This window comes from Vidua chalybeata, chromosome 14, assembly GCF_026979565.1.
Source record: "Vidua chalybeata isolate OUT-0048 chromosome 14, bVidCha1 merged haplotype, whole genome shotgun sequence".
Taxonomy (NCBI): domain Eukaryota; kingdom Metazoa; phylum Chordata; class Aves; order Passeriformes; family Viduidae; genus Vidua; species Vidua chalybeata.
In genome coordinates this window covers 14,813,593-14,838,166 of record NC_071543.1, presented here as the reverse complement: position 1 = coordinate 14,838,166, position 24,574 = coordinate 14,813,593, and the positions used below count along the sequence as shown (strand labels likewise).

Here is a 24,574-nt window from a genome sequence, read left to right as displayed (position 1 = left end):
GAAATACACGTGAGAAACAATTATGAAGAACACAGTTGATTTTGGTTCTCAGAGGAGGTGCTGTTGCCCTTTGCAGAACCTGCTGCTCTGTGTGACTGCTGAGGTGTGGGTGGTTGTGGTGACAGACTCTTCCATTAGAGTGTGTAATGGTCTAAATTAGAACTTCATTTTCCTCCAGGCTTACTGTTCATAAAAATCTGTAAAAATTGAACTTCTTTGCATATATAAATATATTGAGATAAAGATCTGGAGAAAAAAGAGGGGCAGTGTGGAGACCTTTGAAAGACACCCTGAGGCTTCAGGCTGGTATGAAAAGGAGCTTTAGCACCTCAGACTTGATAAACTGCTTGTCTAAACCAGGCTTTTCTGGTGATAAGCTCAGCTCTGTGCAGGGCCTGCTGCAGAACAGCTGTGCTTGATCTGGCAGGGAGAAACTGTCACCTCCACCCCCAGCAGCACTCCCAGGGTCTGTGCAGGGCTGGGGGACACAGCCTGCTGGGACTCCAGCAATTCTGGGCTGGCTCCTGTGGACTTTGTTAGTTCTTGGAAAACTCCCCAAAATCCAGCTGTGCTCAGCAGAGTCTGGGATGAGCCATGGCTGAAATCTCAGCACTGAGCACTGGACCTGAACAGAACCCATGTCCCAGAATCCCAGGATGTTTGGGTTGGAAGGGACCTTAAAACTCCTCCCATTGCATCCCTCCCACAGGCAGGAACTCCTTCCACTATCCCAGGTTGCTCCAAGCCCCATCCAACCTGGCCTTGGACACTTCAGGGATGGGGCAGCCACAGCTTCCCTGGGCACCCTGTGCCAGGGGAGAATTTCTTGTGTATATCCGAATTTCCTGTCTTTCAGTGTGAGCCCAATCCCCCTTGTCCTGTCACTGTACTTCCTGGTGAACATTCCCTCTCCAGCTTCCTTGTAGTCCCTTCAGACACTGGAAGGTCTCTTCTTCCAGAACCTTCTCCAGGCAGAGCAGCCCCAGCTCTCCCAGCCTGTCTGCACAGGGGAGGTGCTGCAGCCCCGTGGCCTCCTCTGGACTCATTCCAGCAGCTCTGTGTCCTTCTGATGCTGGGGACAGCAGCACTGGACACAGCACTGCAGGCGGGGTCACAGCAGAGCTGTATAGGTCCAGATAAATGGGGTGCAGCCCTCAGAACCTCCACTTTGTGGCTGAATTACCCCCCTGGGAGGGCTGAGCTCGAGGTCAGGCTTGGAGGGATTAAAGCTGCTTTGCCTGTCCTAATTCCAGGCCGGGTGGGGGATGGCTCTGCTGCCAGCTGTGGCACAGAGCCCAAATGCCAGCACTGATTGAAGCTTCCAGGCTGTCACCAAAATAATTACAATATGGATAATTACAGTAACATTATTGCATTAACATTATTTCTTCATTATGAGTATATATTTGTGATATTACCTAGGCAATAGGATGGGTGTATTTCCTGTCTTGAGAGTAATTAGAGGCTCTCCACCTCCCAAGGAAATGATTTCTTATAGTTTAACAATTCTGTTTACTTGAATGTAATTTCTCTCTTTTTGTGCTGTGACAGCCCTGAATTCCACCTTAACAGCTGTGAGAGTGAATTTCCTGTCTGCAGACTCATTCTCACTGTGGATGGTGGTTTGTGTCTTGCAGAAATGTTTGGGCTCTCCTGAGCTGTTCCATTTTAGGGCTTGTTGATGTTTGGAGCTGTTGTGGGTTAAATCCATGGGTGGACATCTGATTCTGGAACACGGAACTTCTTTCCCACAGACCTAATCCCTTGTTGGTGTGGAACCCAGTGCTTTTATTCTGGAATGAGTGTGTCAGCATGTGGGATTCATCAGGAATGGATCCATGGTTGGAGGAGGTTTAGATGGGATATTGGGAAGAAATCCTTCCCTGTGAGGGTGGGGAGACCCTGGCACAGGTTGCTCAGAGAAGCTGTGGCTGCCCCTGGATCCCTGGAAGTCTTCAAGGCCAAGTTGGATGGAGCTTGGAGCAACCTGGAATAGTGGAAGGTGTCCCTGCCCATGGCAGGGGGTGGAATGGGATCACCTTAAAGGTCCCTTCCCACCCAAGCCATTCCATGGTTCTGTGGATAAGCCCACACCTTCCACCTGATGGCCCAAAATCCCTTGGGAGGGAAGGGCTGTGGAGGCTGTTTGGTTCTGTGGGGTGATGATCTCAGTGGTCACTTGGTGCTGAGTAATTCACTCCTTTGGGTTCTCTGCCCTTGGTGGTCATAGCTTTTGTCATCTCATGTTCTCAGCCCTTTGCACTAATTAATCCTTAATTTTTTAAAAAATAAGAGTGATGTAGAAGCCTCACTTCAGACCACTCTTCCCTTCCCAGTGTGCATTGTCACCCAGCCTGAAGCTGAAAGCAGCTACAGCTTTGCCTCCTCATCTCATAACCAAAAAAAACCCCAAACAGGCGGGAGGATCAGACTTTCACACACCCCAAGGCCGACACTTCCGTGGTGAGCGGAGCAGCCCCGGGGGGGCACAGGAAGGGCTCTGTGCTTATCAGATCCATCTGTGCCTCACCTGAGCTGCCTTCCCTCCTGCTCCCCTCACCGCTCTCGTGCTGCTGCTGCCGAGGAGTCGCAGGGCACTGCTGCATCCCTGGAGGATGCTCCAAAGCCGTGGCTCCTCCTCTTCTCCAAGGGTTTGCCGTGGTGAGGCTGTGCTGGTGGACGTGGCTGAGCACAGCTTGCCCAGGATTGCTGCCTGCTAGGGCACTTCTCAGGCCCTCTTTTCCCCCTTGATTGAGGGAAAACCAAATTTGTGGCTGTCTGAGGAAAAAGTGAGCTGCAGATCTTCACAGACTTTAGAATCCCAGAATGGTTTGGGTTGGAAGGAACCTTAAAGCCCATTGAGTTCCAAGCCCCTGCCAGTTTACCTCCCAGTAGACCAGGTCCCTAGACCAGAAACACTTTGTGTTTCTCCAATAAATATCCCATTTGCAGATATATTGGATAACGTGCATTTATCCTTTTGCAGACTCATATATCCCAATATTTGTTGTTTCGCAGTGGAGCTGATGGCTTCTTTCCACAAAACCCTTCATTCTGCTTTCTCCATATAATTTGATTTTCTTGGGTTTTTGTGTTTTCATTTCTATTTTCTTTGAAAAAACCAACCAAAACTCTCTTGTGCTTGAAGGCAAGATGTGTCCTCTCTGCAGAGCTGGGATCTACGTCCGAGCACGGTGATGATTTGAACCAGATCTCACCAGGGACCTGAAGTCCCATTAGAGACTCTGGGCTGGGACAGACAAGCCCAGAGGGAGAAATTTTGGGTGAAGGACCTCAAAGAACAGCATGACACCAATATGGGCAGTGCTGCTGTTCTTTTTGGGCTTGGGATGGTGCTGCTTTAGGATTTTTAGGCTGTTAAGCAGCAGGAACAGGCTGGGCTGTGGGCTTTGATGGTTTGTGTTGATTCACTTAATTAAGAAACCTCTCATTAAAACAGAGAACCCTACAGCTCTCTGAGTTTCAGCTTCTGTTACACTCAGGTCCCCTGAGAACTTTCTCTGGTGCTGTGCAGATGTTTGTGTGACCACAGGGAGTTACCCTGCCCTTAAATATCCAGTGTCCTGTGGCTGTCCTTTGTCCCAGATAATGGCACTGGTCACAGGACTGGTGATCTGGTGGCACATGAGGGAAACGAGTCAGCCAAAACAAGAGCTTGGGTGGGTTAAATCCTTTAAAATGAGTTTTTTCTCTTGGGACTTGTGGGAGTGCAAGTGGGGAGGCAAAGCTGGACATTGTGTGTGGTAAAAGCCATGACCTTCCATGAGCTGGAGCCTCACCAAGTTGTTCCCTTTTCACAGCTCTGTTGGGCCCCTGGGAAAATGGGAGATGAGTTAAGAGTGGTTCATTCTCACAATTCCCTATGGCACTCAGTCACATCATTGTGTTCATCCTGCCTTTGCTGGTTGCTTGGACTTTTCATTTTCTTCCCTGAATTCGGGGGGGAGAAATGGGAGTAGAAGGAAACTTGAACAAAATGGTGTAGAAAATTATTATCTTGATGATTGGAGCTCAGCCTCTGGTGACCATGGAGGTACCTGACCCCCAAGGAGCTCCATTCTCCCCCTCCCTTTAACCTCATGGTGGCACCTCAGAACAAACACTGGCCCTGACAGGGTTGGTGTGACCTAAAAGACAGGAGCAGAGCTGGAAGCAGGAACCAGAACCAGGTCTTCCCCTCTGAGGCAATGACATTACTACATTTTTTTCTTTATAATTTTGTTCTCATGGTTTTACAAAACCAATTCTTTTTTCTAAATCAGCTATTTGGCCACAGCTGTAGATGGTGTAGATCAATTGTAGAATTGATCACCCCAAAGGCTGCAGCTCCTCTGCCCTGACTTAACTGGCAGCATGAACCAGGCACTGCCCTGATGGATCCTGCTTATTTTTGGTCATGATATTTATCAAAACATCTCTGACAAGATTTTAGCTTTTTATTTTTGTGTTGGATGGGGTGGGCTCATATCTGGGTCACTCTCTGGAGGCTGTTTTTAGTTATTGAGGTCTGAGGAACAGAGTCCAGCAGTGCCAGGGGTGCTCTGTGTGTGCATTTACACCCCATGAGCTGGGGCCGAGACTCATTTTTAACAGCAAAGTGAAAAAGGAAGTAAAAAGTGCAATAAAATGTGTCAAAGCTGCCTTAACCCCAGCAGGAAAATCTAACGAGTTACAGAGAAACAGGGACTCTGCTCAGGATGTTGAGCAACCATGTGACAAAACAGCAAATAAAACAGTGCTGGTAAAAGAAAAGATGTGTGAGAGGACAAAAATTCTGCTTCGGTAGGAGAAGTTGTAAATCAGCCCTTTTCATGGCAAAAGGAGATCTCTGGGATTCCATGGGCTCTGATCCCATCAGGGAAGGGAAGGGAAGGGAAGGGAAGGGAAGGGAAGGGAAGGGAAGGGAAGGGAAGGGAAGGGAAGGGAAGGGAAGGGAAGGGAAGGGAAGGGAAGGGAAGGGAAGGGAAGGGAAGGGAAGGGAAGGGAAGGGAAGGGAAGGGAAGGGAAGGAAAGGAAAGGAAAGGAAAGGAAAGGAAAGGAAAGGAAAGGAAAGGAAAGGAAAGGAAAGGAAAGGAAAGGAAAGGAAAGGAAAGGAAAGGAAAGGAAAGGAAAGGAAAGGAGGCTGTGCTCCCACTGCTGTGCCAGCTGTCACGTGCGAGGGCAGCTCTGGGTCTCAGCATGCACAGAAAAAGCCCCAAGGAAGCCGCTGGGTCTCTTCTCACGGTGCCAGGGGCAGGGGAGAGGCGGTGCCCGAGGGTTATGAGAGGTTGTGCAGCTGCTGCAGGGCAGGGAGCACGGGGGAGGCGATGGAAGTGGGGCAGGGTTGGAGCAGACCCAGAACTCTGCTTCCCCCTGACCCTGCACCCTCAGCTACCTTGTGCCCTGTGTAAGGCTCCCAAAATGCTCACTGCTCATTCTGAGCAGCTCAGGCTCCCCAAGCATCCCTCAAACCACCCCTGAGGCTGCACTCTTGCCGCAATGGCTTTCCTTTGGCCCAGCAGGAATTAAAGCTGATTCTGTGCCCAAAAGCCTCCTGTCACTTCAGCCCAGAGCCAGCCTGGTGAGGGCACGGGCAGAGAGCTCAGTGCTTTGCTGCTCAGTGATAACAACACCCTGGGGAGGGCTGCAGCCAGAGGAAACCCTTCCTGCTGAATAAAGGGGATATTTTAGGGTTTGGTCCTTTTGTTCTCAGTTACATTCTCATTCAGATTTCCATTCCAATGCTGCAGACCAGATTATTCAGATTATTTCAGAGATTCACAGAATACTCTGAGTTGGAAGGGACTCCTAAAGATGATTGAGTCCAGCTCATGGATCCTGAGACACTAAAAATACAGGGGCATGGCAAAAATACCCACGGCATGAAAATCCACCTCCTGCTAATCCGAGGAACATCATCATTCTGCAGTTGTTGGTGGCAGCATCCCCGGGGGTTGTGAGACCTCAGTGTGGCCCCAGCAGATGCCACCTGGAGCAGAGGTGCCCTGGGGAGGGCAGGGAGGTGTCCCCTGAATTCATCTCCTGTCACCCACCCCGACCATTGCACCAACTTCCTGTAAAAAGAGATAATTAACACTCATTTGAATAAGTGGCAGGGGGGAAGGCGCTGCTGCACCCACAGGATTTTCTGGGTGGAAAACTTCAGCTGCTTGAGGTTTCTGTCACTGAACAATTTCTGAACTTCTGACACCACTTTATGTAACAACTTTTTCCCCTCAGGAGCTAAAAGTGATTCTGGGGGGATTGGACAGGGCCACCCTGGTCCCCTCCCATGGTGGCCAGAAAGGACAGGGGTGGGCTGGATTCCTGCAGCTGGAGGAATTCCCATTATCCTGGGAAACCTGGCCCTTGCCTTTTCTCCCCAGTGCAACAAGAAGAGTCAAATAATTTTGGAGAAGCATCTAAAATGTTCTGCAGGTGCTCAAGAGGCAGCAAATCCAGGCGCTGCCACATGTTCATGTGTATTGGTGATGCAGGGCAGAGAAGGAGCCAAGAATTGCATTTAAAAACCATTTTTAGAAATGATTATTTTATTATATACAACAGGAAATATAAAAATAAATATTTTTTTTGTCACTGTGAATGTGGTTTCCATGAATTATCAGTGCTTGCTCAGCCACCAGGCACTGGCTCAGATTCCTGTGGGGAAGAGGTGGTGGAGTTTTCTTTTATTATATGAAAAGTTTTTGAAAAGAAAACAAACTCCTTGTGTTCTGACACTCTCTGGGCTTCACATCATTTTCCTACAATGTGCATTTCCCTTATATAAATTATAAAACAACATTTGCATAAATAAAAAATGATACTGTCACAGTATTTTACACTTCCAAAACACTTCCATTGTAACGTTTGCAATGTTCACAGAAAAATAACATTTTACAAGAAGGTGCAAATGAAATACCAAAATCAAGCCTGAAGACTCTGTGGTTTGAATTTAAAGCAAATATTATTAAAACAACATCCACCTTTGAGCCTTTCTTAAAAATCTCTCATGGTACCTTTGACTTTGCTTCCAGGGAGTTCTCATTACAGCAAGCTTTGGAAAGGTTTGGATCCTCTGTTTGAATCCTGCTGCTGTTAGTGGGGAGTGGATGTGATGGCTGTGGGTCAGTTATCAGTAAAAGGGAAATAATTTGCCCCATTTTTGGTGAAAAGACAATCTGAAAGGCCTGATGGACACCTGGCTTGAATAAATACCCTCCAAGCACAACCCCACGCTTCAAAACCCAAGGCATGGCTCTAACCCTTGTCTTTGCACCCAGAAGTGGGAACTGATGGCAGAAAAATAGTGTGTGGAAGCTTCACTGGCTGTGTGATTTGGGGTGATGGCATTTGCTACATGCCCAAATGAGGCTTCATTAATTATTTAAGTGAGAAGTCCTTTGGGGCCACCTTCTGCTGCTCACTCCATGCTCAGCGTGGCTGGAGCAGGCTCTGGGCACTCTCTGGAGAATCAGTCTCTGCTGAATTGTCTTGTGCTTCAGAAACAGAGAATATTGTGGCATCCAGTGATTTTTAGGATCAAATTCTTTCTGCACAGCAAGACCCCAGAATCTTTGCTGTTTCTTGCTGACCAGGACGTGGCTGGGTGATGCCACAGGTGACAGTGAAGCATGGTGACACCTCTCCCATGGGTCCATGACCTCCTGCTGCCCAGCTGAGGAATGGAAATGCTCCTATTTCTATTCAGTGAAAATTTGCACCTGAAGTATTAAATCAACACATTTTTGGTCAGGTTTGTTTTTTTTTTTTTTTTTTTTTTTTTTGTGAGGGAGGTTGTTTGCTATTCCAGCCCTCACTGAAAGCAGAAGTTTGAGTTGTTCTCAGTGTCCTGAGGGAAAAAATTCTGGCAAAGGCCAAAATTTTATGAATATTGGAAATGCTGTCAGCTGTTTGGGAAGGGCAGCTCTAGTATTCCGTGGTGTCCTCCCCAAGCACATCCCTGGAGTGCTTCCTGCCGTAGCTGAGGGGCTGGAGCTGGATGCTGTCCTGCAGATCCTGCCTGGAGAGGCGTCTCCTGAACTCGTCCGTGGTGAAGTAGTAGATGATGGGATCCACGCAGGAGTTGAGGCTGGCGAGGCACAAAGCCACGGCGTGGAACACCGAGATCTGCACGCAGCCCTCCTGGATCTGCCCGGTTTTCACAAAGAAATCCAGCGGGAAGCTGATGTGATAAGGTGCAAAGCAAATCAGGAACACCAGGGCGCAGGTGAGGATCATCTTTAAAGCCTTTTTCTTCTCGCCCAGGTCCCGGGAAGCAGAGTGCCTCTCTTTTAGTGATAAGATTGTCTTCCAGGAGCAGTACAGGATGATGAGCAGGGGGGTCACGAACCCCACCAACTCCCCTATGGTCATCAGCGTGATTGAGGTGGGGAGGTCGAGTTTCTTGATGGGAAGATCCACAAAACAGGAGTTTTTATCCTCCTGGTGCTGCATCCTGAGGAGCGGGAAGGGCAGGCAACCCACACAGACCAGGACCCAGCCCACGATGCTGATGTAGACATCACAGACACGCCTGCAGTCACTGAATTTGAAGGGGTGCATGAGGAACAGGTACCTCCTCACGCTGATGCACACCAAGAAGTAGATGCTGGCGTACATATTGACGTACTTCAGGTAGAAGCAGAACATGCAGAGACCTCCTCCGAACTCCCACGTGCCCGTCAGGTAGTAAAAAATCCTCAGGGGCAAGGACAGCACCTGTGATAAGTCAGCAATGGCTAAATTGATCATAAATATCACGGCCCTTTTAGTCTCCTTCATGTAGCCATAGAAGACCCACAAGGCCAGGGTGTTCCCGATGAGCCCGGGGATCAGGATCACCGTGTAGGTGACGGCGTAGTAGGGCTTGAGGTCTGTCTCGCTGCAGTTGGAGCTGTTGCTCATGGTTGTGCTCCAGCTCCGTGCTCAGCATCATAACACGTCCATCCCGCCTGTCCTGCAGCCAGGGGAGGCCTCAGGATCCAAAGGGAACCTGGGATCCGTGGGGGAGGCTCCGCTCACCGGCTCATCACGGGGAGTTTTGGCACGGGGGGAGTTAATTCCAGTCCTGCCCTCGAGCCCTGCTCATGCTCTTGGTCAGAGCTCGCTGGGGTCACCTGCAGGATGGGCAGGAGGGATCCACACCGGGAAAAGCATCGCTGTGTCCGAGTGGACAATTCCTCACCGGAGCTGTGTCTCTGTCACCTTTTGGGTGGCATTTCAGCCTCTTCTCTCAGCACAGGCGTTCAACAGCTGGAAGACAGAAAGGTGCAGTTGGAGATTGTTGGGAGACAGGGGAGGAACAGAGCAAGAGTTATGGGAGAGCTGGAAAAAGCTGGAGCATCTCTCCAGCAGAAACCTGTGTGGCTGTGGTGGTGATCAGCTCTTGTGCTGCCCAGCAAGCACCGTGCCCTGTCCAGTGGAGGTGCAGAACCACCAAGGAATAAATAGAAATCGTGTTTGTTTTCTGCTACAAACCTGGGGTGTTGCTCTTCCTGTGTCCCAGCACGTGGTCAGTGCCAGAACCTGCCTCCCTCCCTGGGGATATTCTCACCTCCCAAAAACTCCTGAGGGGAACACTCCCCTGGCTTCCCAGGAAAGCCCTCAGAACATTCCCACCCTCCCCAGCTGCAGGTGACAGAAGGAAATCTGCTCCTCGTGTAACCCATGTGCACACAAACCTTTCCCCTGGTGCAGCCACCACTGCTGTGTCATGGGGTGGAAGTCCCAGGTCAGTGGCTTTCACCAAACCAGGGTCAACTTTTAAAAATAGGGTCAAACCCAGGTTCATCTTTTAAAAATAGGACATAAACCATCCTTTGCAGAACTACCTGCATTTGATCCAACCTGACTTTCTCACAGCTGCTTTTTCTAAGCCTGTCCTTACCCATTGTGCACATCTGAGGCTGTTGATAATACCAGAACTGGTACTAAGGAGGCTGGAGGTGGATTTTATTTAAAATTGCAGCCAAACAGGTGATGTTATCTGAATGTGTCAGACACAAAAAACCTCAGCCAGATCTGATAAATCTAGAGGAAATTCAGATCTCTGCCCAAACCGTCTCAGGTTTGCTTTGGCTTCCACATGAAGAATTATCCTGCAGGTCTAAGTGGGAGAAGTTTGTAGGTACCAACCCAGACGCCAAAGGCACATTTACTTAATTTAAAGTGTTTTAATGTTTTTAATTTTTTACATTTTAATTTTAAAGGGAAAATGACATCTGCTGCAGTCCCTGCTGGTTTTTGTCCAATGCTTAGGTAAAAAATGTGAACACTTATTTAATGATGGTCAAGACTTGCTGGGGTGATGGTACCGAAACTTTGAAGTAGTTTTGGGTGGAAGCAGAAAATCTGCCATAAAAGGAAACATGTCTATTTTTGCATTTTCTCTCACCAAGGAGACTGAGATGTCTTCCTTCCTTCCTTTTAAAGAGGGAGTATCTAACTCAAGCAGTGGAGTAAAATGGCTCGTGAAATGATCCTGTTACAGTTCAGAAGTGACAATTAATAGTATTTGTATTTTAACAATTTTTCTTCTCGATTTAAACTAGCTTGCCTCTCCTCTCCTGTTGGCAGAGGCTCCTGTCACCCTCTGAGGAAGACTCAATCCTTTTCCCCTGGCAGCATTCCCAGGCAGGAAAACCCACCTTAACTCCATCTCTGAGCCATGGGACACACAGAGGGAAGGACAAAGTCACTCCCAGCCCTTCCACACGTGCACATCTTATTTTTCCTGCTCCTCCTCAGCTCCTGCCCTTCCCCATCCCCATCACACAGCAGCTTTCCTGCAACTCCATTCCCTGCCCCCACCAGCCTGGCTCCAGGGAGGCACTTGCAGGACTTTCTGCCTGTCCCTGTGGCACGAGGGGTCCCCGAGGCCCAGCTGAAGGTGGGGAGCAGAGAGGGGGCTCAGCCAGGGCACCCAGAGGCACCCTCAGGCCTGGAGAGGGAGGGGAGTAAAAACTCAGCAGTGTGAGAAATGGCACTTTGGAAATCCCAAGCAGCAACATCACAGAGTTCAGCCCTGTGTGCTGTGTAAAAAACCAGCAGGATGCTAAAAAAATCTCCAGAAAGAGGAAATTTGGGTTTGCATGTTCTGTGCTTGCTTCCCCCTCACTGCGAGGGGGTGGGTGAGAGACTCTCCACAGGCACAGCCTCCCTCTCCCCCTGAACAGCTCTTCCCCCTGATTTTCCATGGGTGCCCCCCAAATCAGCCACGTTGGGGCACTGGATGAAGATTTGTGCCTAATGAGTCAGAGCAGCAGGTAAGAGTTGCAGGCAGCCTAAAATCAGCTTGTTAGAGATGAGAACATCCTGGGTAAAGCATTTTCCATATGCTGGAGCACAGCTGGGTATCCGTCTGCCCCATGAGAACCCCTGCAGGAGCTGGGGCTGTGGGGCAGAGCCCAGCTGTGAGCAGGGTAAGGGGCTGCTCCCACAGCCTCAGCAGAGCTCAGCACCCTCAGCAGTGCTCAGGCTCCTCACCTGAGGCTGCTTAGGGGTGTCCAATCCTCGTCAGCAAATCCTGGGGGTTTAACTCACAGCAGCTCCCAAACCCAGCTGGGTGGGGGAGAGGCTTTGGGAGCAGCTCCTGGCTGGGCCCAGTTTGTGGGTGCTGGCTTTGGGAGCAGCTCCTGGCTGGGCTCAGTTTGTGGGTGCTGGCTTTGGAAGCAGCTCCTGGCTGGGCCCAGTTTGTGGGTGCTGTCCCTGCTGCTGCCTCCTCGTGCCCGGAGCCCTCTCAGAGCTGGGATCTGCCAATTCCTCCTGCTCCTGCCCAGAGCCAGGTGATGGATGAGCCTGGATGGATCCGTCACCAAGCCCTGCCCTTGCTGCTGGCCCAGGTGAGCTGGGGGTGCTCAGTCCCCTCGTGTTCAGGGTGAGGATGTGTTTTAAGAACACAGAAAACCTGTGGCGGGGGTGACAGGGGCACAGCAGCAGCACCCTGGTGTCCCCTGCTCACTTACCCTCCTGGGGGAGCTGGGCTGGGCTGTGCCTGGCACCTCTCTTGTGTTTTTCCTTCTTCTCCTCCACAACCTAAAATAAAAGCAGAACATGCACAGGGGAAACATCAAATAGAAATTCAGTTTCCTGTGAGAGTGAAGGCAGGGTGAGGGTGGCTGGGTGCCTCCAAAGGGGCCCTGTGGGCAGGGGAGAGCTGGCCCAGGGGTGGCCTGGGCTTCTCCCAGTGCCCACTTTGTTCTCTGGCTCACCTGAAATGCTGCTGGCCTGCTTTGGCAGGAAGTAGAATTTACAAGGTATGAACTGAAAATAGAAATGCTAAAACTGAATGTTGTATGGGGTTGATTTTTTTGTTCTTTTAACAAATGACAGAAGACCCTTCTCTGCCTTGAAGTAGTTTCCTGGTAGATATTTGGGATTTTTCTGTTTCTCCATCAGAACGATGTTGCCTCTTGCTGTGCTAACTAAATTCCAAGAATATGGAGGGAAAAAAATAAATGCTCTGGTTTAATGCCATATGAAATACTCTGCTTTTGCCTTTTAATCCTTTGCAAAAGCTCTTGTCCTCCTTTGTTAATATTTATCCTGGTTAAGAAGGGAATGTAACCCAGAGCAGCAGTGCTGTGTGTCAGCCTAATCCCCCACCCTCCTTCTCCCTTCCTGGCACACCCTGATGTCCCTGAGAGATGCTTCTGGCACCAAAGTTGTAAGTTATCCCCCCAGACCATCAGCACATGGTCCCCGGGGATGCACAGCCATGCCCCCGTGCTGTGACAACCCTGTCCTCTTCCTCCTGGTTCTAGCAGTGAAATGGAAATTGGCCCATGGAACATCAGTGTGGTACCACTTGTGAGGAACAGAGCACTTGGGAAAACTCATGGGACAAACGGAGAGGGACAAACCCAAGGGAAGTGTGGAGCAGTGGGAACTGGGCCAGTTATCCCTGTGCAGGGGGAATGGGGCTGCGTGGCCTCAAAGGCCCCTTTCAGACCAGTCCCATCCCAGGTGGTGCTGGCTTTGCAGAGGCTGAGAATCGCTGGAGTTGGGGTTAATCCTTAAACTCAGCTGCTCGCTCAATGATAGCAGAAAGCACAGCTTGAAACATCAAGGCTGGGTGTTTTAGCTTCAGCCGTCCCCCTGCTCTCGCTCGGATGCTCAGAGCACACACAGGAGCTCTTCAATAAATGAAGTATTATCTCTTCAGTTAATTAATATAGCTGGGCTTACTCTCCATCTCCTCCCTTCTACCTATTTACTCTGGGAGTTACACCAGGTCTGTGGTGAAGGCAGGACCCCCCTGGCTGTCCCTGCAGTGTCCCATCCCCTCTCAGCACTCCCGGCAGAGCCTCACCAAATCTAGGGCACAACAACAACAACAAAAAAAAAGCCCAGTTGAATCCCCCAGCCTCACCCGCAGGTAACCGGGACAGAGGAATTCCAGCCCTACCTTTGCTGGCCCGGAGGCTGTCCCGGCGTGTCCCCGCGGGGCTGCAGAGGTCCCCACGGCGGGTCCCTCCCTCGCCGTGCAAAGCAAAAGCGCAAGTGCCGGGGAGCGGCTGCGCCCTGGGGAGCGGCACGGGCACGGCGGGGCCCCCGCTTTGGGGTGTCCCTGCCCTGGGCCCTGCCTGGAATCACCCGCTCTCCTTCTCCTTCGCTGCTTTGCACAGATGTTTGGAAGGGTGCCGATGCTCTCGGGGTGTTCTGGGAGCTGTCGCTGTGTCACCCCAGCAGCTGTGCCTGCTGCCAGGGGTGGGGGGTTAGGAGCCCGAATGCGAGGATTTGTCCATTATTTTCCTTCCCCAGCTTTCTGGGAAAGGCTCCTTCCCTCTCACCGGGGTGTTTGCACCCCTGTGCTGCAGTCCCTGCTCCCAGGGATTTGGGGGGCTTTAGGGTCCCCCCGAAGCTGATCGTGGGCAGATTTGGGCTCCCCAAAAGCAGCGAGTCCTCCGCGGTCATTATTTCACTCGGGGGATTCCCGCAGCTCTCATGGAGCAAACAGGGTGAGAGCCAAGGGCTCTTCTTTTCCAAACGTGCCACGAAGTGGTGTCACCTACGGCCACATTCCCGGGCCATCGCGGTCCCCGGCCATCGGCAGAGGGCAGAGCTGGCTGCGCTTCCAGTTTGAAAAGCAGCACTTCCCTGCTGATCCAGCGGAGGACTCAGCCCGAGGAACAGCAAGAAGAATTCTTGTTAAGGGAGCAATGATTCAGTTGGTTAATTTGAAAAAAGTGACTTTGCTAATCATTTCCAGAGTTCTGCAGAGATTTGCGACTTTTTGATTTGCATTTATTCATTTTTCTTTCACATCTCCCCAGGAGAACAGCATACATATATATATATATATATATATATATATATATATTATATTACACCTGCTCCTTTAAAGCATGGTTGATTTACTCATATCGCAATTCCAGCTTAGGGTTTGTAGCTCTCTACACTCCTTTTTATGGCAGTTTACAGATTAATGGCTCTTACCGCCTCGCAGGGCACAGGGTTTGTCACCCTGTGGTGGCCCAGCCCCTCTCTAAGGCTCTGTGGACCACATCTCCCAAAAATGCAGCTGTGTGTCTGTTCCAGCAGCTGATGCTCCTGCTGGTTAAAGCTTCCAGCTTTATTCTGAAGCTGCTGATGACTCGATGGGCTTTAATTAACGTGGGAGCCAGAGCTTTCAGCACTGTGGGATCTTCTCTGCAGAGTTGTGCCTGTGGTGCAGGGCTGGGTTTTGGACTGATGTTTTTGGGCTGGCAGCAGTGGGGGGTGGGGTTTTGTGCTGAAGGGGGGTTCCGTGGTGCTGGGGTCTCACTGAGCCCTCAGAGGAGAATGCTGCCTCAGCTCATGTCAGTCCTGGGGTGTTTCCCTAATTTCAGCAGGATCTGAGATGTGAAACCTTCCCAGCACCTCCCACCAGCTATCTCTGCCATGCTCTCCTTTATTTCCTCTCCCTCTCCCCAGAACTGTGTGATGTGACACCCAGGGTCCCCAGGCTCTGCCCCCACTCCACCAGCATTCCCCTGTGGGACCTTGGCACTCCCTGCCTCCCATGAGGATTGAGGGGGATGGTTTGGAGGTGACTTTATTAGACAAGAAAATTGAGGCCAGTCCCAGGAATCACCGATCCCTTGTGGCTGAGCAGCACCTGGGCTTGGGATGGGCTCCTTTGCTTTTCCCACTGCAGCACGTGGTGGATTCTCTGCTTCACTGCCATTTCCACAGCAGTCAGCCTGGTTAGGGGAAGGCAGAGCCTGAGCTCGGGGCAGGGAGTGGGTGTAGGGTACTGAGGGGGGTTTTGTTTCAAAACCACCTTGCAGGGCACCCCCAAATCCTGTTTTGCTGGTGCCACGCTCTGTGTGCATTGCCACTGGCATCTATCCCATTTCCCATCACACCAGGAGCGTTCCTGGGGTGGAGGGTGGGAATTGAGGGTGCCTTGACCAGCAGGCAAGTGCCAGTCTCTGAGTTCTGCTGTCCCCAGGGAAAACTCTGGCTTGACCTTCCAGTCCTGCTGCAGTTGAGGCCAACAAAAATCAGGAGGTCTTGGAGCTGGGCATCCAATCACAAAGCAATTATTTTACAGCAAAAAATAAATTTTTTAAATTGGAATTTTCCCCTTTATTGATTATATATTTTTTTTCTTTACTTACATTTGTATCTTACAAGAATTGAAAGTTCTCTGTTTATGTAGGCTTGTGCTTCATGACCTTGTAGGAGCTCCTCAGAGAGAACCAGCTGAGGTCCTTCTGATCTGCACTGCCTGTCTTTAATAGAAATAATTCCTGGGAAGAAGTTGTCTGCCTGCTCTCCACACGGCTGGGGCTGTCCCAGGGGAAAGGAGCGTGTCTGGAAAGGGGGAGCAGGCGCAGGTCCATGGATGCAGCTCCCGACATCGGCAGGGTTCACGTGGAGCCAGGGATGCAGCCGTGCTGCTGACACCAGGCTGAGGGCTAAAACTGCTGGATTTCCCTGCCCTGTGTGCCTGCAGCAGGGAATTCTCTTTAAAAACCCAAAATTTCCTGCAAAAAGAGCAGGGCTGGGCGATGGCGTGGCAGCGTCTGCTGGGAAGGATGTGCTGGCTGTGCAGGGATGAGGCTTTGGCTGCTCCTTGGAATGCTGAGCGCCCTCCCAGTGCTGAACGCTGCCATGGCATCCGCACAGAATTCCCAAATCCTCTCCCCCGTGCCCTGAACAGGACCCCGGAGCATGGGAGGGGTGATGGACACACCTGGGGCTGTCACACGGTGCTGTCCCACCACACCCCAAACTTGGGCTCTGCAGGGTGTTGCTGGCTGAGCACATGGATCAAAAAATTGGATTGGGGTCTGATGAAATCATGGCTGTCTGTAAAACAGCTCCCTGGCTTGGAGAACCGCTCCCTGGCTCGCCTGGGTTTGAAGCAGCAAAATTCTCTTTGAGTGTGTTGGAGCTGTGCTCAGGGTTGGAGCTGTTGGTGTTTGTTCCCTTGCCAGGGACAGCACTTCCCCTCTCCAGCACGAGGTGGGTGGGTGGAGAAGCTGCCCCTGGCCAGCAGTGGTGCCAAAAGTCAGGAGAGGCTCGATTGTGAGGGCTCCACAGAGGCTGAGTGGTTTTCCAGAGGCAAAGGCACTTTGGGGCTGGACAGGGAGCGTGTGGTCATGGAGGGAGGATAAAGGTATTTTTAGCAAGGAGAAAAGCAGCTCCCCTCCCTCCCTTTGGGGCCCTAAAAAGTGCCGTGCAAGGGACAGCTTGGATACTCCCAAGTACTGCATCATTTTAGGGATGTGTAAGTGTAAGTTTAGATGGGATCTTGGGGAAAAATTCTTCCCTGTGAGGGTGGGCAGGCCCTGGCACAGGTTGCTCAGAGCAGCTGTGACTGCCCTTGGATCCCTGAAAGTGTCCAAGGCCAGGCTGGATAGGACTGGGAGCAACCTGGGCTAGTGGAAGCTCGGGGTGGGATGAGCTTTAAGGTCCCTCCCAACCCAAACCATTCCACGATGATCCTACAACTGATAAAGCAGGAGCCTGGCAGGCATTGGAAGAGCAGGAAGCACCAGTTTGTACTGGAAAAGGATGTTCCTTCAGGGATTGATTTACAGAGAACCCAGCAAAATCCCTGCTACCCAGGGTGTCCCACCCTGCAAGGGATTTGTCTGTACTTGCCGTGCCTGAGGCAGGCACAGCCTGAGGGGGGGTTTGCTGTTGAGTCTCCGCGTGACACTGGGGAGAGTTTTGGGTTTGCCCTTTCCTGTTCTCTGTTTGGAAGGGGCAAGCTGTGTTGCAGAAATGTCAGAAAAGCAATCTGAAAACAAACTGGCAAAGTCCCAGGGGGAACTGGAGCTCCTGGGAAACCTGGACCTGGTGCTGCCAGTAAAGTTGGAGCCACAATCCAGGATTTGCTGTTGCTCGGGGCGGGGGGGCTTATAAATGACCTGTCTGTGGTCATTCAGGGCCACCTGGATGTCCAGCCCAGCTCCTCGGGGTTGTGCCATTCCCAAAACACCTGGGAAAAGCCACAGTCCTGGTGAAGATCCTGCTGGTGTGGCTTGTCCTCTCTGTGGGAGCTGCCCTGAGCCAGTCCCGGCATCGGTGAGGTTTTCTTGGGTTTCCTGTTTTGCCTCTGCTCTGTTGGGTTTGGGCCATCTGAAACAGCATTTTTCCAGCCCTGAAAGCTTCCCCCCCCACAAGCAAACAAGGAAAACATGGCCTTTTGTTATTTATATTTTTTTGTGAGAGGAGGAGGAGATTTGGGACAGAATGAGCCCCAGGGCAGCAGCTTTTCTGCCTGCTCCTGGAGTTGTCTGCCTGTTTCTGGCACACTTTAAGTACCAAAGCAAATTCCTCCAGTTTGTCTGGATCTCCCATCTGGTCCCCCCCATCCAGCCTCAGCACCCATTCCGTGCTTCCCAGACACACTGCATGGGGTGGAAATGTGCATCCAATCATGGGAAAAGCTGTTTTCTATCAATCCCTCTCTGCCTATGTTTACTTAAAAAATTCCCTGAGGGTTTCTTGGGAGGAGGAGACCTCAGAACCCCTGCACTGGTGACTCTTCAAGGCTTCTCTGAGCCCCAGACTTGGGTGTCCCCCCCAAATTATGTCACTGCTCTGAGAGCAGATGTGGAGCATAATGAGATTATTTCCAAGCACTTAAAATAATACTCCTGAAGCTCAAATACACACTGGGATCATTTTATTTCCTCGGAGTTTGAAGCTTTCAGGGCGTCCTGGAGTCAGTTTTGTAAATTTTCTCAGTACCCAGTGAAGGCTGGGATGATTTTTGGTGTTCAAAGCAAAACTGAAAGTTTGGATAACATCTTCATGTGCAACCACACACGTCAGCAACACAACAAATAACACAAGACTCCCAAGAACAACACAAGAGACACCAATGACAAGTCTCTGTTTCTGCAGCTCACACCAGAGCTCTGTGAATTAACACCACCCTGGGAGGTGTCACATCTCCCTCTTGCTTGTGGCATATCTATTGTAATTTGTCTTCCAAATATTGATCCCCCATAATCAGCCAAGCACCTGCAGCTCCCAGGAGCCAGGTGGATCCTTCTGCTCAGCTCTCAGTGCCTTTTCCAGCAGCGTGAGCTGAGCCCAGTTTGTTTGAGCCCTCCCTTATAACACTGCTGTGATATAGGTTAATACCCTGGTTATAGTCTTGCAGTCCAGATTAGGCTGCATTGGACCCAGGTGATGGATTTTTGTAGTGGAAGAGTTTTGGTTTACATGGACATAATGAACTGTCCTGATCTGGAGCCCTGTGTGAGCATGGTGGATGCTCCAGGTGATGGTGGCTGTAGGTACCCAGCATCAGGGCTGAAATCCCCAGAGCTGTGCCCAGGCTGAGCCTCTCACTCACAGCTCGGGGTTCAGAAGGGTTCCCAAAAATGACAAATATACAGAAGCACAGAAACACCTGAAATGAGGCACCTGAACCCACTGCAGTTCGGCACAGGGGAAACTTTGGCATCAACAATGGCTTTTGAGGGGATGGAAGACAACAGTCCCCAGCAGCAACAGCACAACCAGCAAATCTTTTGGCATCACAACGTGCTCATGGATCAGGTCCTGGCATCTGCGGCATGCAGGGACAATTCCAGACGGATTTGGAGAGCAGAGCAATCCTCGCTGCAGCTCTGAGAAGCCCTTGCATGGACAGGGCTCTCACGAGATGGACTCCAGCAGCAGCTCGTCAGGTGGCACAGTGGGGATGTCCATGCTGTTTATTTGGCCAAAGAACTTGGGAAGAGACCAGAACTTGAGGCGAGGGAGATGCCTCTTCCTGACGCGGATGTCGTGGGCAGTGTCGGTGCCGGAGGCGCTGCTGCGGCGGGGCGGGAGCCGCGTTCTCAGGGCCACGCAGCCGTGGCGCAGCAGCTGCGCCTGGAACTCGGAGGTCATGAAGTAGTAGAGGACGGGGTCCAGGCAGCAGTTGAGGCTGGCCAGGCACAGGGAGATGGGGTGGAAGCGCAGCGTGCTCCGGTGCACGGCGCAGTCCCGGATGACGTTCTCGATCACCATCATGAAGAAGGGGAAGTTGATGTGGTAGGGGGTGAAGCAGATGAAGAAGACGGCGGCGCACATGAGGACCATCCTCAGGGCCTTCTGCTTCTCGCCGGCGTCCTGCAGCGCCGTGGGGCCCTCCCGCAGGGAATGCCACATCCTCCACGTGCACCAGGCGATGGTGCCGAAGGGGATGACGAAGCCGAACAGCTCCGCCACCGTCACCAGCGCGATGGCGGCCCCCGGGCTGAGCTGCTTCACGCCCAGGTCCGAGAAGCAGCTGTTGATGGAGTTGGACAGGGCTGGGCTCCTGACGATGATGAGGGGCAGGCAGGCAGCCCCCACCAAGAGCCAGACCAGGGCGCTGATGGCCACGTCGTAGCGGCGCTTCCAGCCCTTGGCTCGGAAGGGGTGCAGCAGGAACAGGTACCGCTGGATGCTGATGCAGCTGAGGAAGCAGATGCTGGCGTACATGTTGAGGTACTTCAGGTAGAAGCACACCTGGCACAGGAAGCTCCCGAAGGGCCACGTGTGGTTGATGTAGTAGTAGGTGCGCAGGGGCAGTGAGAGGACGTGGGCCAGGTCGGCCACGGCCAGGTTGATCATGAAGATGACGGCTTTGCTCTTCCTGCTGAGGAACCGGCACAGGACCCACAGGGCAGCGCTGTTGGCCAGGAGCCCCGGGATGAAGATGAGGGTGTAGGTGGTGGCGTAGAGGGTGGACTGGAAGGACATCTGGGGGTCGGAACAGTTCCCGGAGGACACATTGCTCTCCATCCTGGCCGGGTCTCTTCACTCATGGGGCGGTCACGGCAGGGGGAGGGGTTCTGGAGTGGGTAAAAAGATGCTGTAAAGCCAAAATCTCTCCATGGAGTAAGTGTGCTTTAGGACAGAAGAGTCAGTTGTGTGTGCAAGTCAGTGTGTGTGGGGGAAAGCGTGGCCCCACTCCCAGGGAGTGATTCCAGGCATCCTCCACCCTCTCCCTGCAGAGGCGCTCTGCGGGATCTCGTGAGATGCCCCAATTACAGCAAATACCCTGAGCTCTGTAACATCCATCTCTTGATTGCCAGAGAGCTTCTGCAGCTCCCCGGGTTTTCCAGAACCACTTTTATTTTATCAAGTTTCCCATCGCATTCTGTCAAATTGGTGCTCCACATCTACAAGCAGCTTCAGCTGGACTGTAAATAAATAGGGATTTGAAATGGATTTAGGCACTGTCTTTGCAGATCCATGCAGGGATCTGATGTGAATCGGCAGCAAAGTCAATAATTAACATCCCCAGGCAGCTGAGGCCAGGGGAGAGCTGCAGACAGATCCATCAGCTCTGGCTCCAGAGTTAAGGCTGGATTTATAAGTTAATAACTGGCCGAACACACGCCAGTTGCTCTGCTGGTCCTGCTAACTCAATTCCGCCACTCCGGCACATTGTGCAGGCATCGTGCTGGAGCAGCAGGAATTATCCCTCAGCAGCAGGAATTATCCTTCAGCAACTGCTCAGGACATGCAGGGAGATAAACACAACTCCTTTCTAGTTAAAGTAGATATTCTTCTCCTCCATTTACCCATCCCAGCTCACCCAGTGCTGAGGGGATTTATTAGGGGGTCATGGGGAGTTCAGGTGCTCCGGCTGCTCTCTGGAGAGATGATGGATTTTGCCATTCATGAACAGATCCCATAGGAAATGTTCTTTTGGGAAGAGAGGATTTAGAAATGGAGCCTGTGAGAGGTGGACAGCCTGCCCTGCCCTTCCCTGCCTGGAGCTGGGGCTGGCAGAGCCCTCAGCACCTCCTGTCACTGTCACCCAGCCCCTCATCAGCAGTAATTAATTAAGAAGCAGCCACAGTGCTGTTTCCCAGAGCCTGGTGTTTGTCCCAGGGATGGATTTCCAGGAGCAAATCCATCCCAATGCTTCAAGGTACAGGATGAAGTCTCCATCCTGCACCTCCTCACCTGGGCAGCTCTTTGGTGGGGTTACCACATTTTCAGGATCAGCAGGAAATCATCATTTTAGATATTTTATATTTTTATGCTCAGATAAATATCAAAAATACAGCCCTGGCCTCTTGGCTCGCTGCCCCCCACCCTCACCTCTGATGTCAGCAGGGTCAGTGCTCCCACCCTGCTTTCCAAACTGAGCCTTTCCCAATCTGCCTTCTTGCTTTTCCTTGTTTTTCCAGTGGAACTGGGACTGCTGAGTGAGGGCACCTCTCGGTTGCCGACTGTGCCAGAGGTTTGTGGTTGCTCCACTGAGTTGGGAAAGGCAGGGGAGAGTGGACATCTGTGCTGAGGGAATACTGGGAAACAGCTCCTTGGTCCCTGCAGGATCCCTGTGCTCCTCACCTGCCCAAAAATCCATCAGGGACTTTGCACTCAGTCTGTTTAACCCAGGCAAAGGGGTGGCAGGACTTGTCTTCACATCCCTGCAGAAAATAGAGAGGGAAAACTGCCATGGAGCGTGGGGAATGCAGCTGTTCCCAGCTCCCGTCACAGCTGTCCAGTGACAGAGGTGGCACTTGGTGTGGGCTCATGGAAGGGGTCGCAGAGCCCCCGGTGTCCCTGACACACAACTCAGCCCAAATCCTGCACTTCTTCCATGGGGAGCCTCCCTGCTGGTTTTCTCCATGTTTTTGGCTCTCCCTGGGAGCACAGGAGTGCCTGCTCCTGGCGGGAGGGCTGGCTGGCACTGCTGCTACCCAGCACAGCTTTGGAGGGCACTGGCAGGAAAGCAGCAGAGATCCCCACCCTGGGCTGGGGTCAGGCCAGGCTTGTTCACTACAACAATTCCTGGGAAGGTGGAGTTGTAAATTTTTTATTGTTTTCCAGTTTTCCCTTTGCCCCATGTCCCTCCAGCTTCCTCCTGCCTTGCTGGTGGTGTCAGGATGGAGATGCTCCTGTGGGCTCTGTCTGGAGTTTTGTTCAGTGCCTTTATAAATCTTCTATAAAATATTCCTGCCATTCTTTGATTATTTTCCCATTTCATCCACACATGGATTTAAACACAGGCAGGAGCAGGGAGTGTTTTTTTTGGCAAAGCTGAGTTTTAATCAGCTGAAATTCCACAAGGGAGCCCAATACCAGTGCCTGAGAAGTCAGAGCACTGACTGTGGATGCAGCCCCGCCATTCATTAAACATCAAATAACTGCAATTAATTAGGAGGCAAGGCAGCTCTTAGAGCACCCGGGGCTGATTTTTGGAGCGTTCCTGGAGGCGAATGTGGCTGGCTGAGCTGGAAACCGCCCGGTTCCTGTGAATCAGCCCGGGCCCCACCCAGCCCCACACCACCGGGGTGTTCCTGCATTTGCTGCTCCCGATCCATTGGCAAACTCATCCTCATCTTTTCCATGGGCTGCTTGGACAACCCAGGCTAAAGCTGAACTCCAGGCATGGCTGGGGAGAGCCCTCCGAGCTGGGGGATGGGGGCAGAGCTGCCTCCCTTCAGCACTGGCATGCTGGAGGGAAAAGCAGACTTGGAAAAAAAAAATTAAAAAATAATAAATCCACTTATGGCTTGAAATGAGGTCTTGGTTTAAGTAGTGGAGTTTTCTGGCACTGGGGTTGTAAGCAACAATTTTGTTTGTTTAATCTAGGCGCTAATAGGAAATGCGTAAATAGAGCTGGTCGCTGATGGCAGCCTCTGTCAGTAAGGACAAAATTGAGGTTTTTTGGCTAAAACAGCCTCTCCCCATGTCCTCCCCCACACCACAGCCTGCCCCAGGCACTGCCTCCCCTCACCCACCCTCGGAGACAAATTTGTGGGCACAGCAGAAGCGGCTGAGGATGTTGCACCAGCTCCTGCCCGATACCATCTCTTGAAGAACTACAAAGAAGTGATAAAGTTGCTAAAAATGCGCCAGTTTCACTCACCTTGCTGTGCTTCCCATGCTCCGGGGGGGTCATAGCCGTGCTAGGGAGCAGGAGCAGCCAGCGTCCTGCTTTTATTTCCCTCTGGTTTTCTCAGCAGTCCCAGCGCCTCCTCGCTTAACTTCCACATGTTCTCATAGGGCTGGAATCCTGCCGGCATCTGCAGCCCGGTCCGGTGGCTGCAGAACAGGAAATCCTGTATTTTCTTTCTCTTCTCCACACCAAACGTGTGCAGTTAATGACGTTAAAGCCGCTGGGAAGGCGATGACGTCGTTTGGTGCCCTGGGATGGAGACCACGGATTTCTGTCCCCGCTGGGCACAGGGGCTGTGGGAGGGGACGGTGCCCTTCCCTCCGGCTGCTCCTGCTCCTCTCCACGGTCACTTTGCCTGGAAAGAGCTGTAAAATACAGAAGCAACCTCCCAATAAGTGCTAGCTGGAGGAAAACCGAGCACTCTGCCAGTGTAAGTTACTGGAAGGGAGTAATTTTCCCTAATTTTCTTGGAAGCTTGGTTAGCCTCAGACTATCAAGGCTGCACGCTAAAGCTGGAGGGTTTGGACTTTATTCCTGACATCATGTGATGGTTTAAGGTGGAGATTTCCCCAAAATACTGTTGTTTAAAAAACCCATAACGTGCATAATTCCCAATATTTTTCTTTAATTCCTTTAATTCCCTTCCTATACAGATGCACATATAGAGAGTTTTTCGCTGTTTTTCTGCCTGCTGAGCATGACTTCCTTTCTGCATGGCTGAAGAAGTGGTGCAACTTCATGGTGTGACTTCTGGGCAGCCTCTTTTCCAACTGAGCAGTTTTACCTGATATCCAGGGTCACAGCTCACAGCCCAGGGCTTGTACAGATAATTTGGCTGTTGGCTACTTTGCCTTCCTGGAAGTAACATAAAAATAGAAATATTCTTACCCTATGTTTTGTAAATGGTTCTGTGACCTCACAAAATTAACTGGAAGAGAACTATGGAAGAGAAATGAAAGGAGGAAGATCTTATAAACTTGTTAACAGCTCAGGGGCTGGGGTCAGGAGTGCACCCACTCAGCTGCCAGGTCTCCTTGTGCCAAGAAATCACAGAATCTGACAGTGATTTGGATTGGGGACCTTAAAGACTCTCTGATTCCAGCACCCCTGCCATGGGCAGGGACACCTCCCACTATCCCAAATTGTTCCAAGCCCTGTCCAGCCTTGAACAATTCCAGTGATGGGGCAGCCCCAGCTTCTCAGGGCACCCTAAATCCCCATGGTTCTCAT

General features: G+C 51.4%; 2 protein-coding genes across 3 annotated transcripts; both read right to left on the bottom strand.

The window, feature by feature from the left end:
* Positions 1-7,929: 7,929 nt before the first annotated feature.
* Positions 7,930-8,907, bottom strand: GPR174 (G protein-coupled receptor 174). The gene has a single exon (XM_053955545.1). The coding sequence runs from the start codon at positions 8,905-8,907 to the stop codon at positions 7,930-7,932; it is 978 nt and encodes a 325-aa protein (XP_053811520.1).
* Positions 8,908-18,110: 9,203 nt separating this feature from the next.
* LOC128795081 (putative P2Y purinoceptor 10) lies at positions 18,111-23,535 on the bottom strand. Of its 2 annotated transcripts, none has more exons than XM_053955539.1 (2): positions 23,315-23,535; positions 18,111-20,276 (listed from the first exon to the last, which is right to left on the bottom strand). In XM_053955539.1, exon 2 carries the CDS (start codon positions 20,224-20,226, stop codon positions 19,111-19,113), a length of 1,116 nt encoding a protein of 371 aa, XP_053811514.1. In that variant the 5' UTR covers positions 20,227-20,276; positions 23,315-23,535; the 3' UTR covers positions 18,111-19,110. The 2 variants fall into 2 exon arrangements, with proteins under 2 accessions (XP_053811514.1, XP_053811515.1); XM_053955540.1 differs by lacking the exon at positions 23,315-23,535 and adding an exon at positions 21,790-21,852.
* Positions 23,536-24,574: the final 1,039 nt, after the last annotated feature.

Excerpts from the sequence above, each read along its gene's own strand:
- GPR174 (XM_053955545.1), bottom strand. The coding sequence starts at position 8,907 with ATGAGCAACAGCTCCAACTGCAGCGAGACAGACCTCAAGCCCTACTAC.
- LOC128795081 (XM_053955539.1), bottom strand. The coding sequence starts at position 20,226 with ATGGAGAGCAATGTGTCCTCCGGGAACTGTTCCGACCCCCAGATGTCC.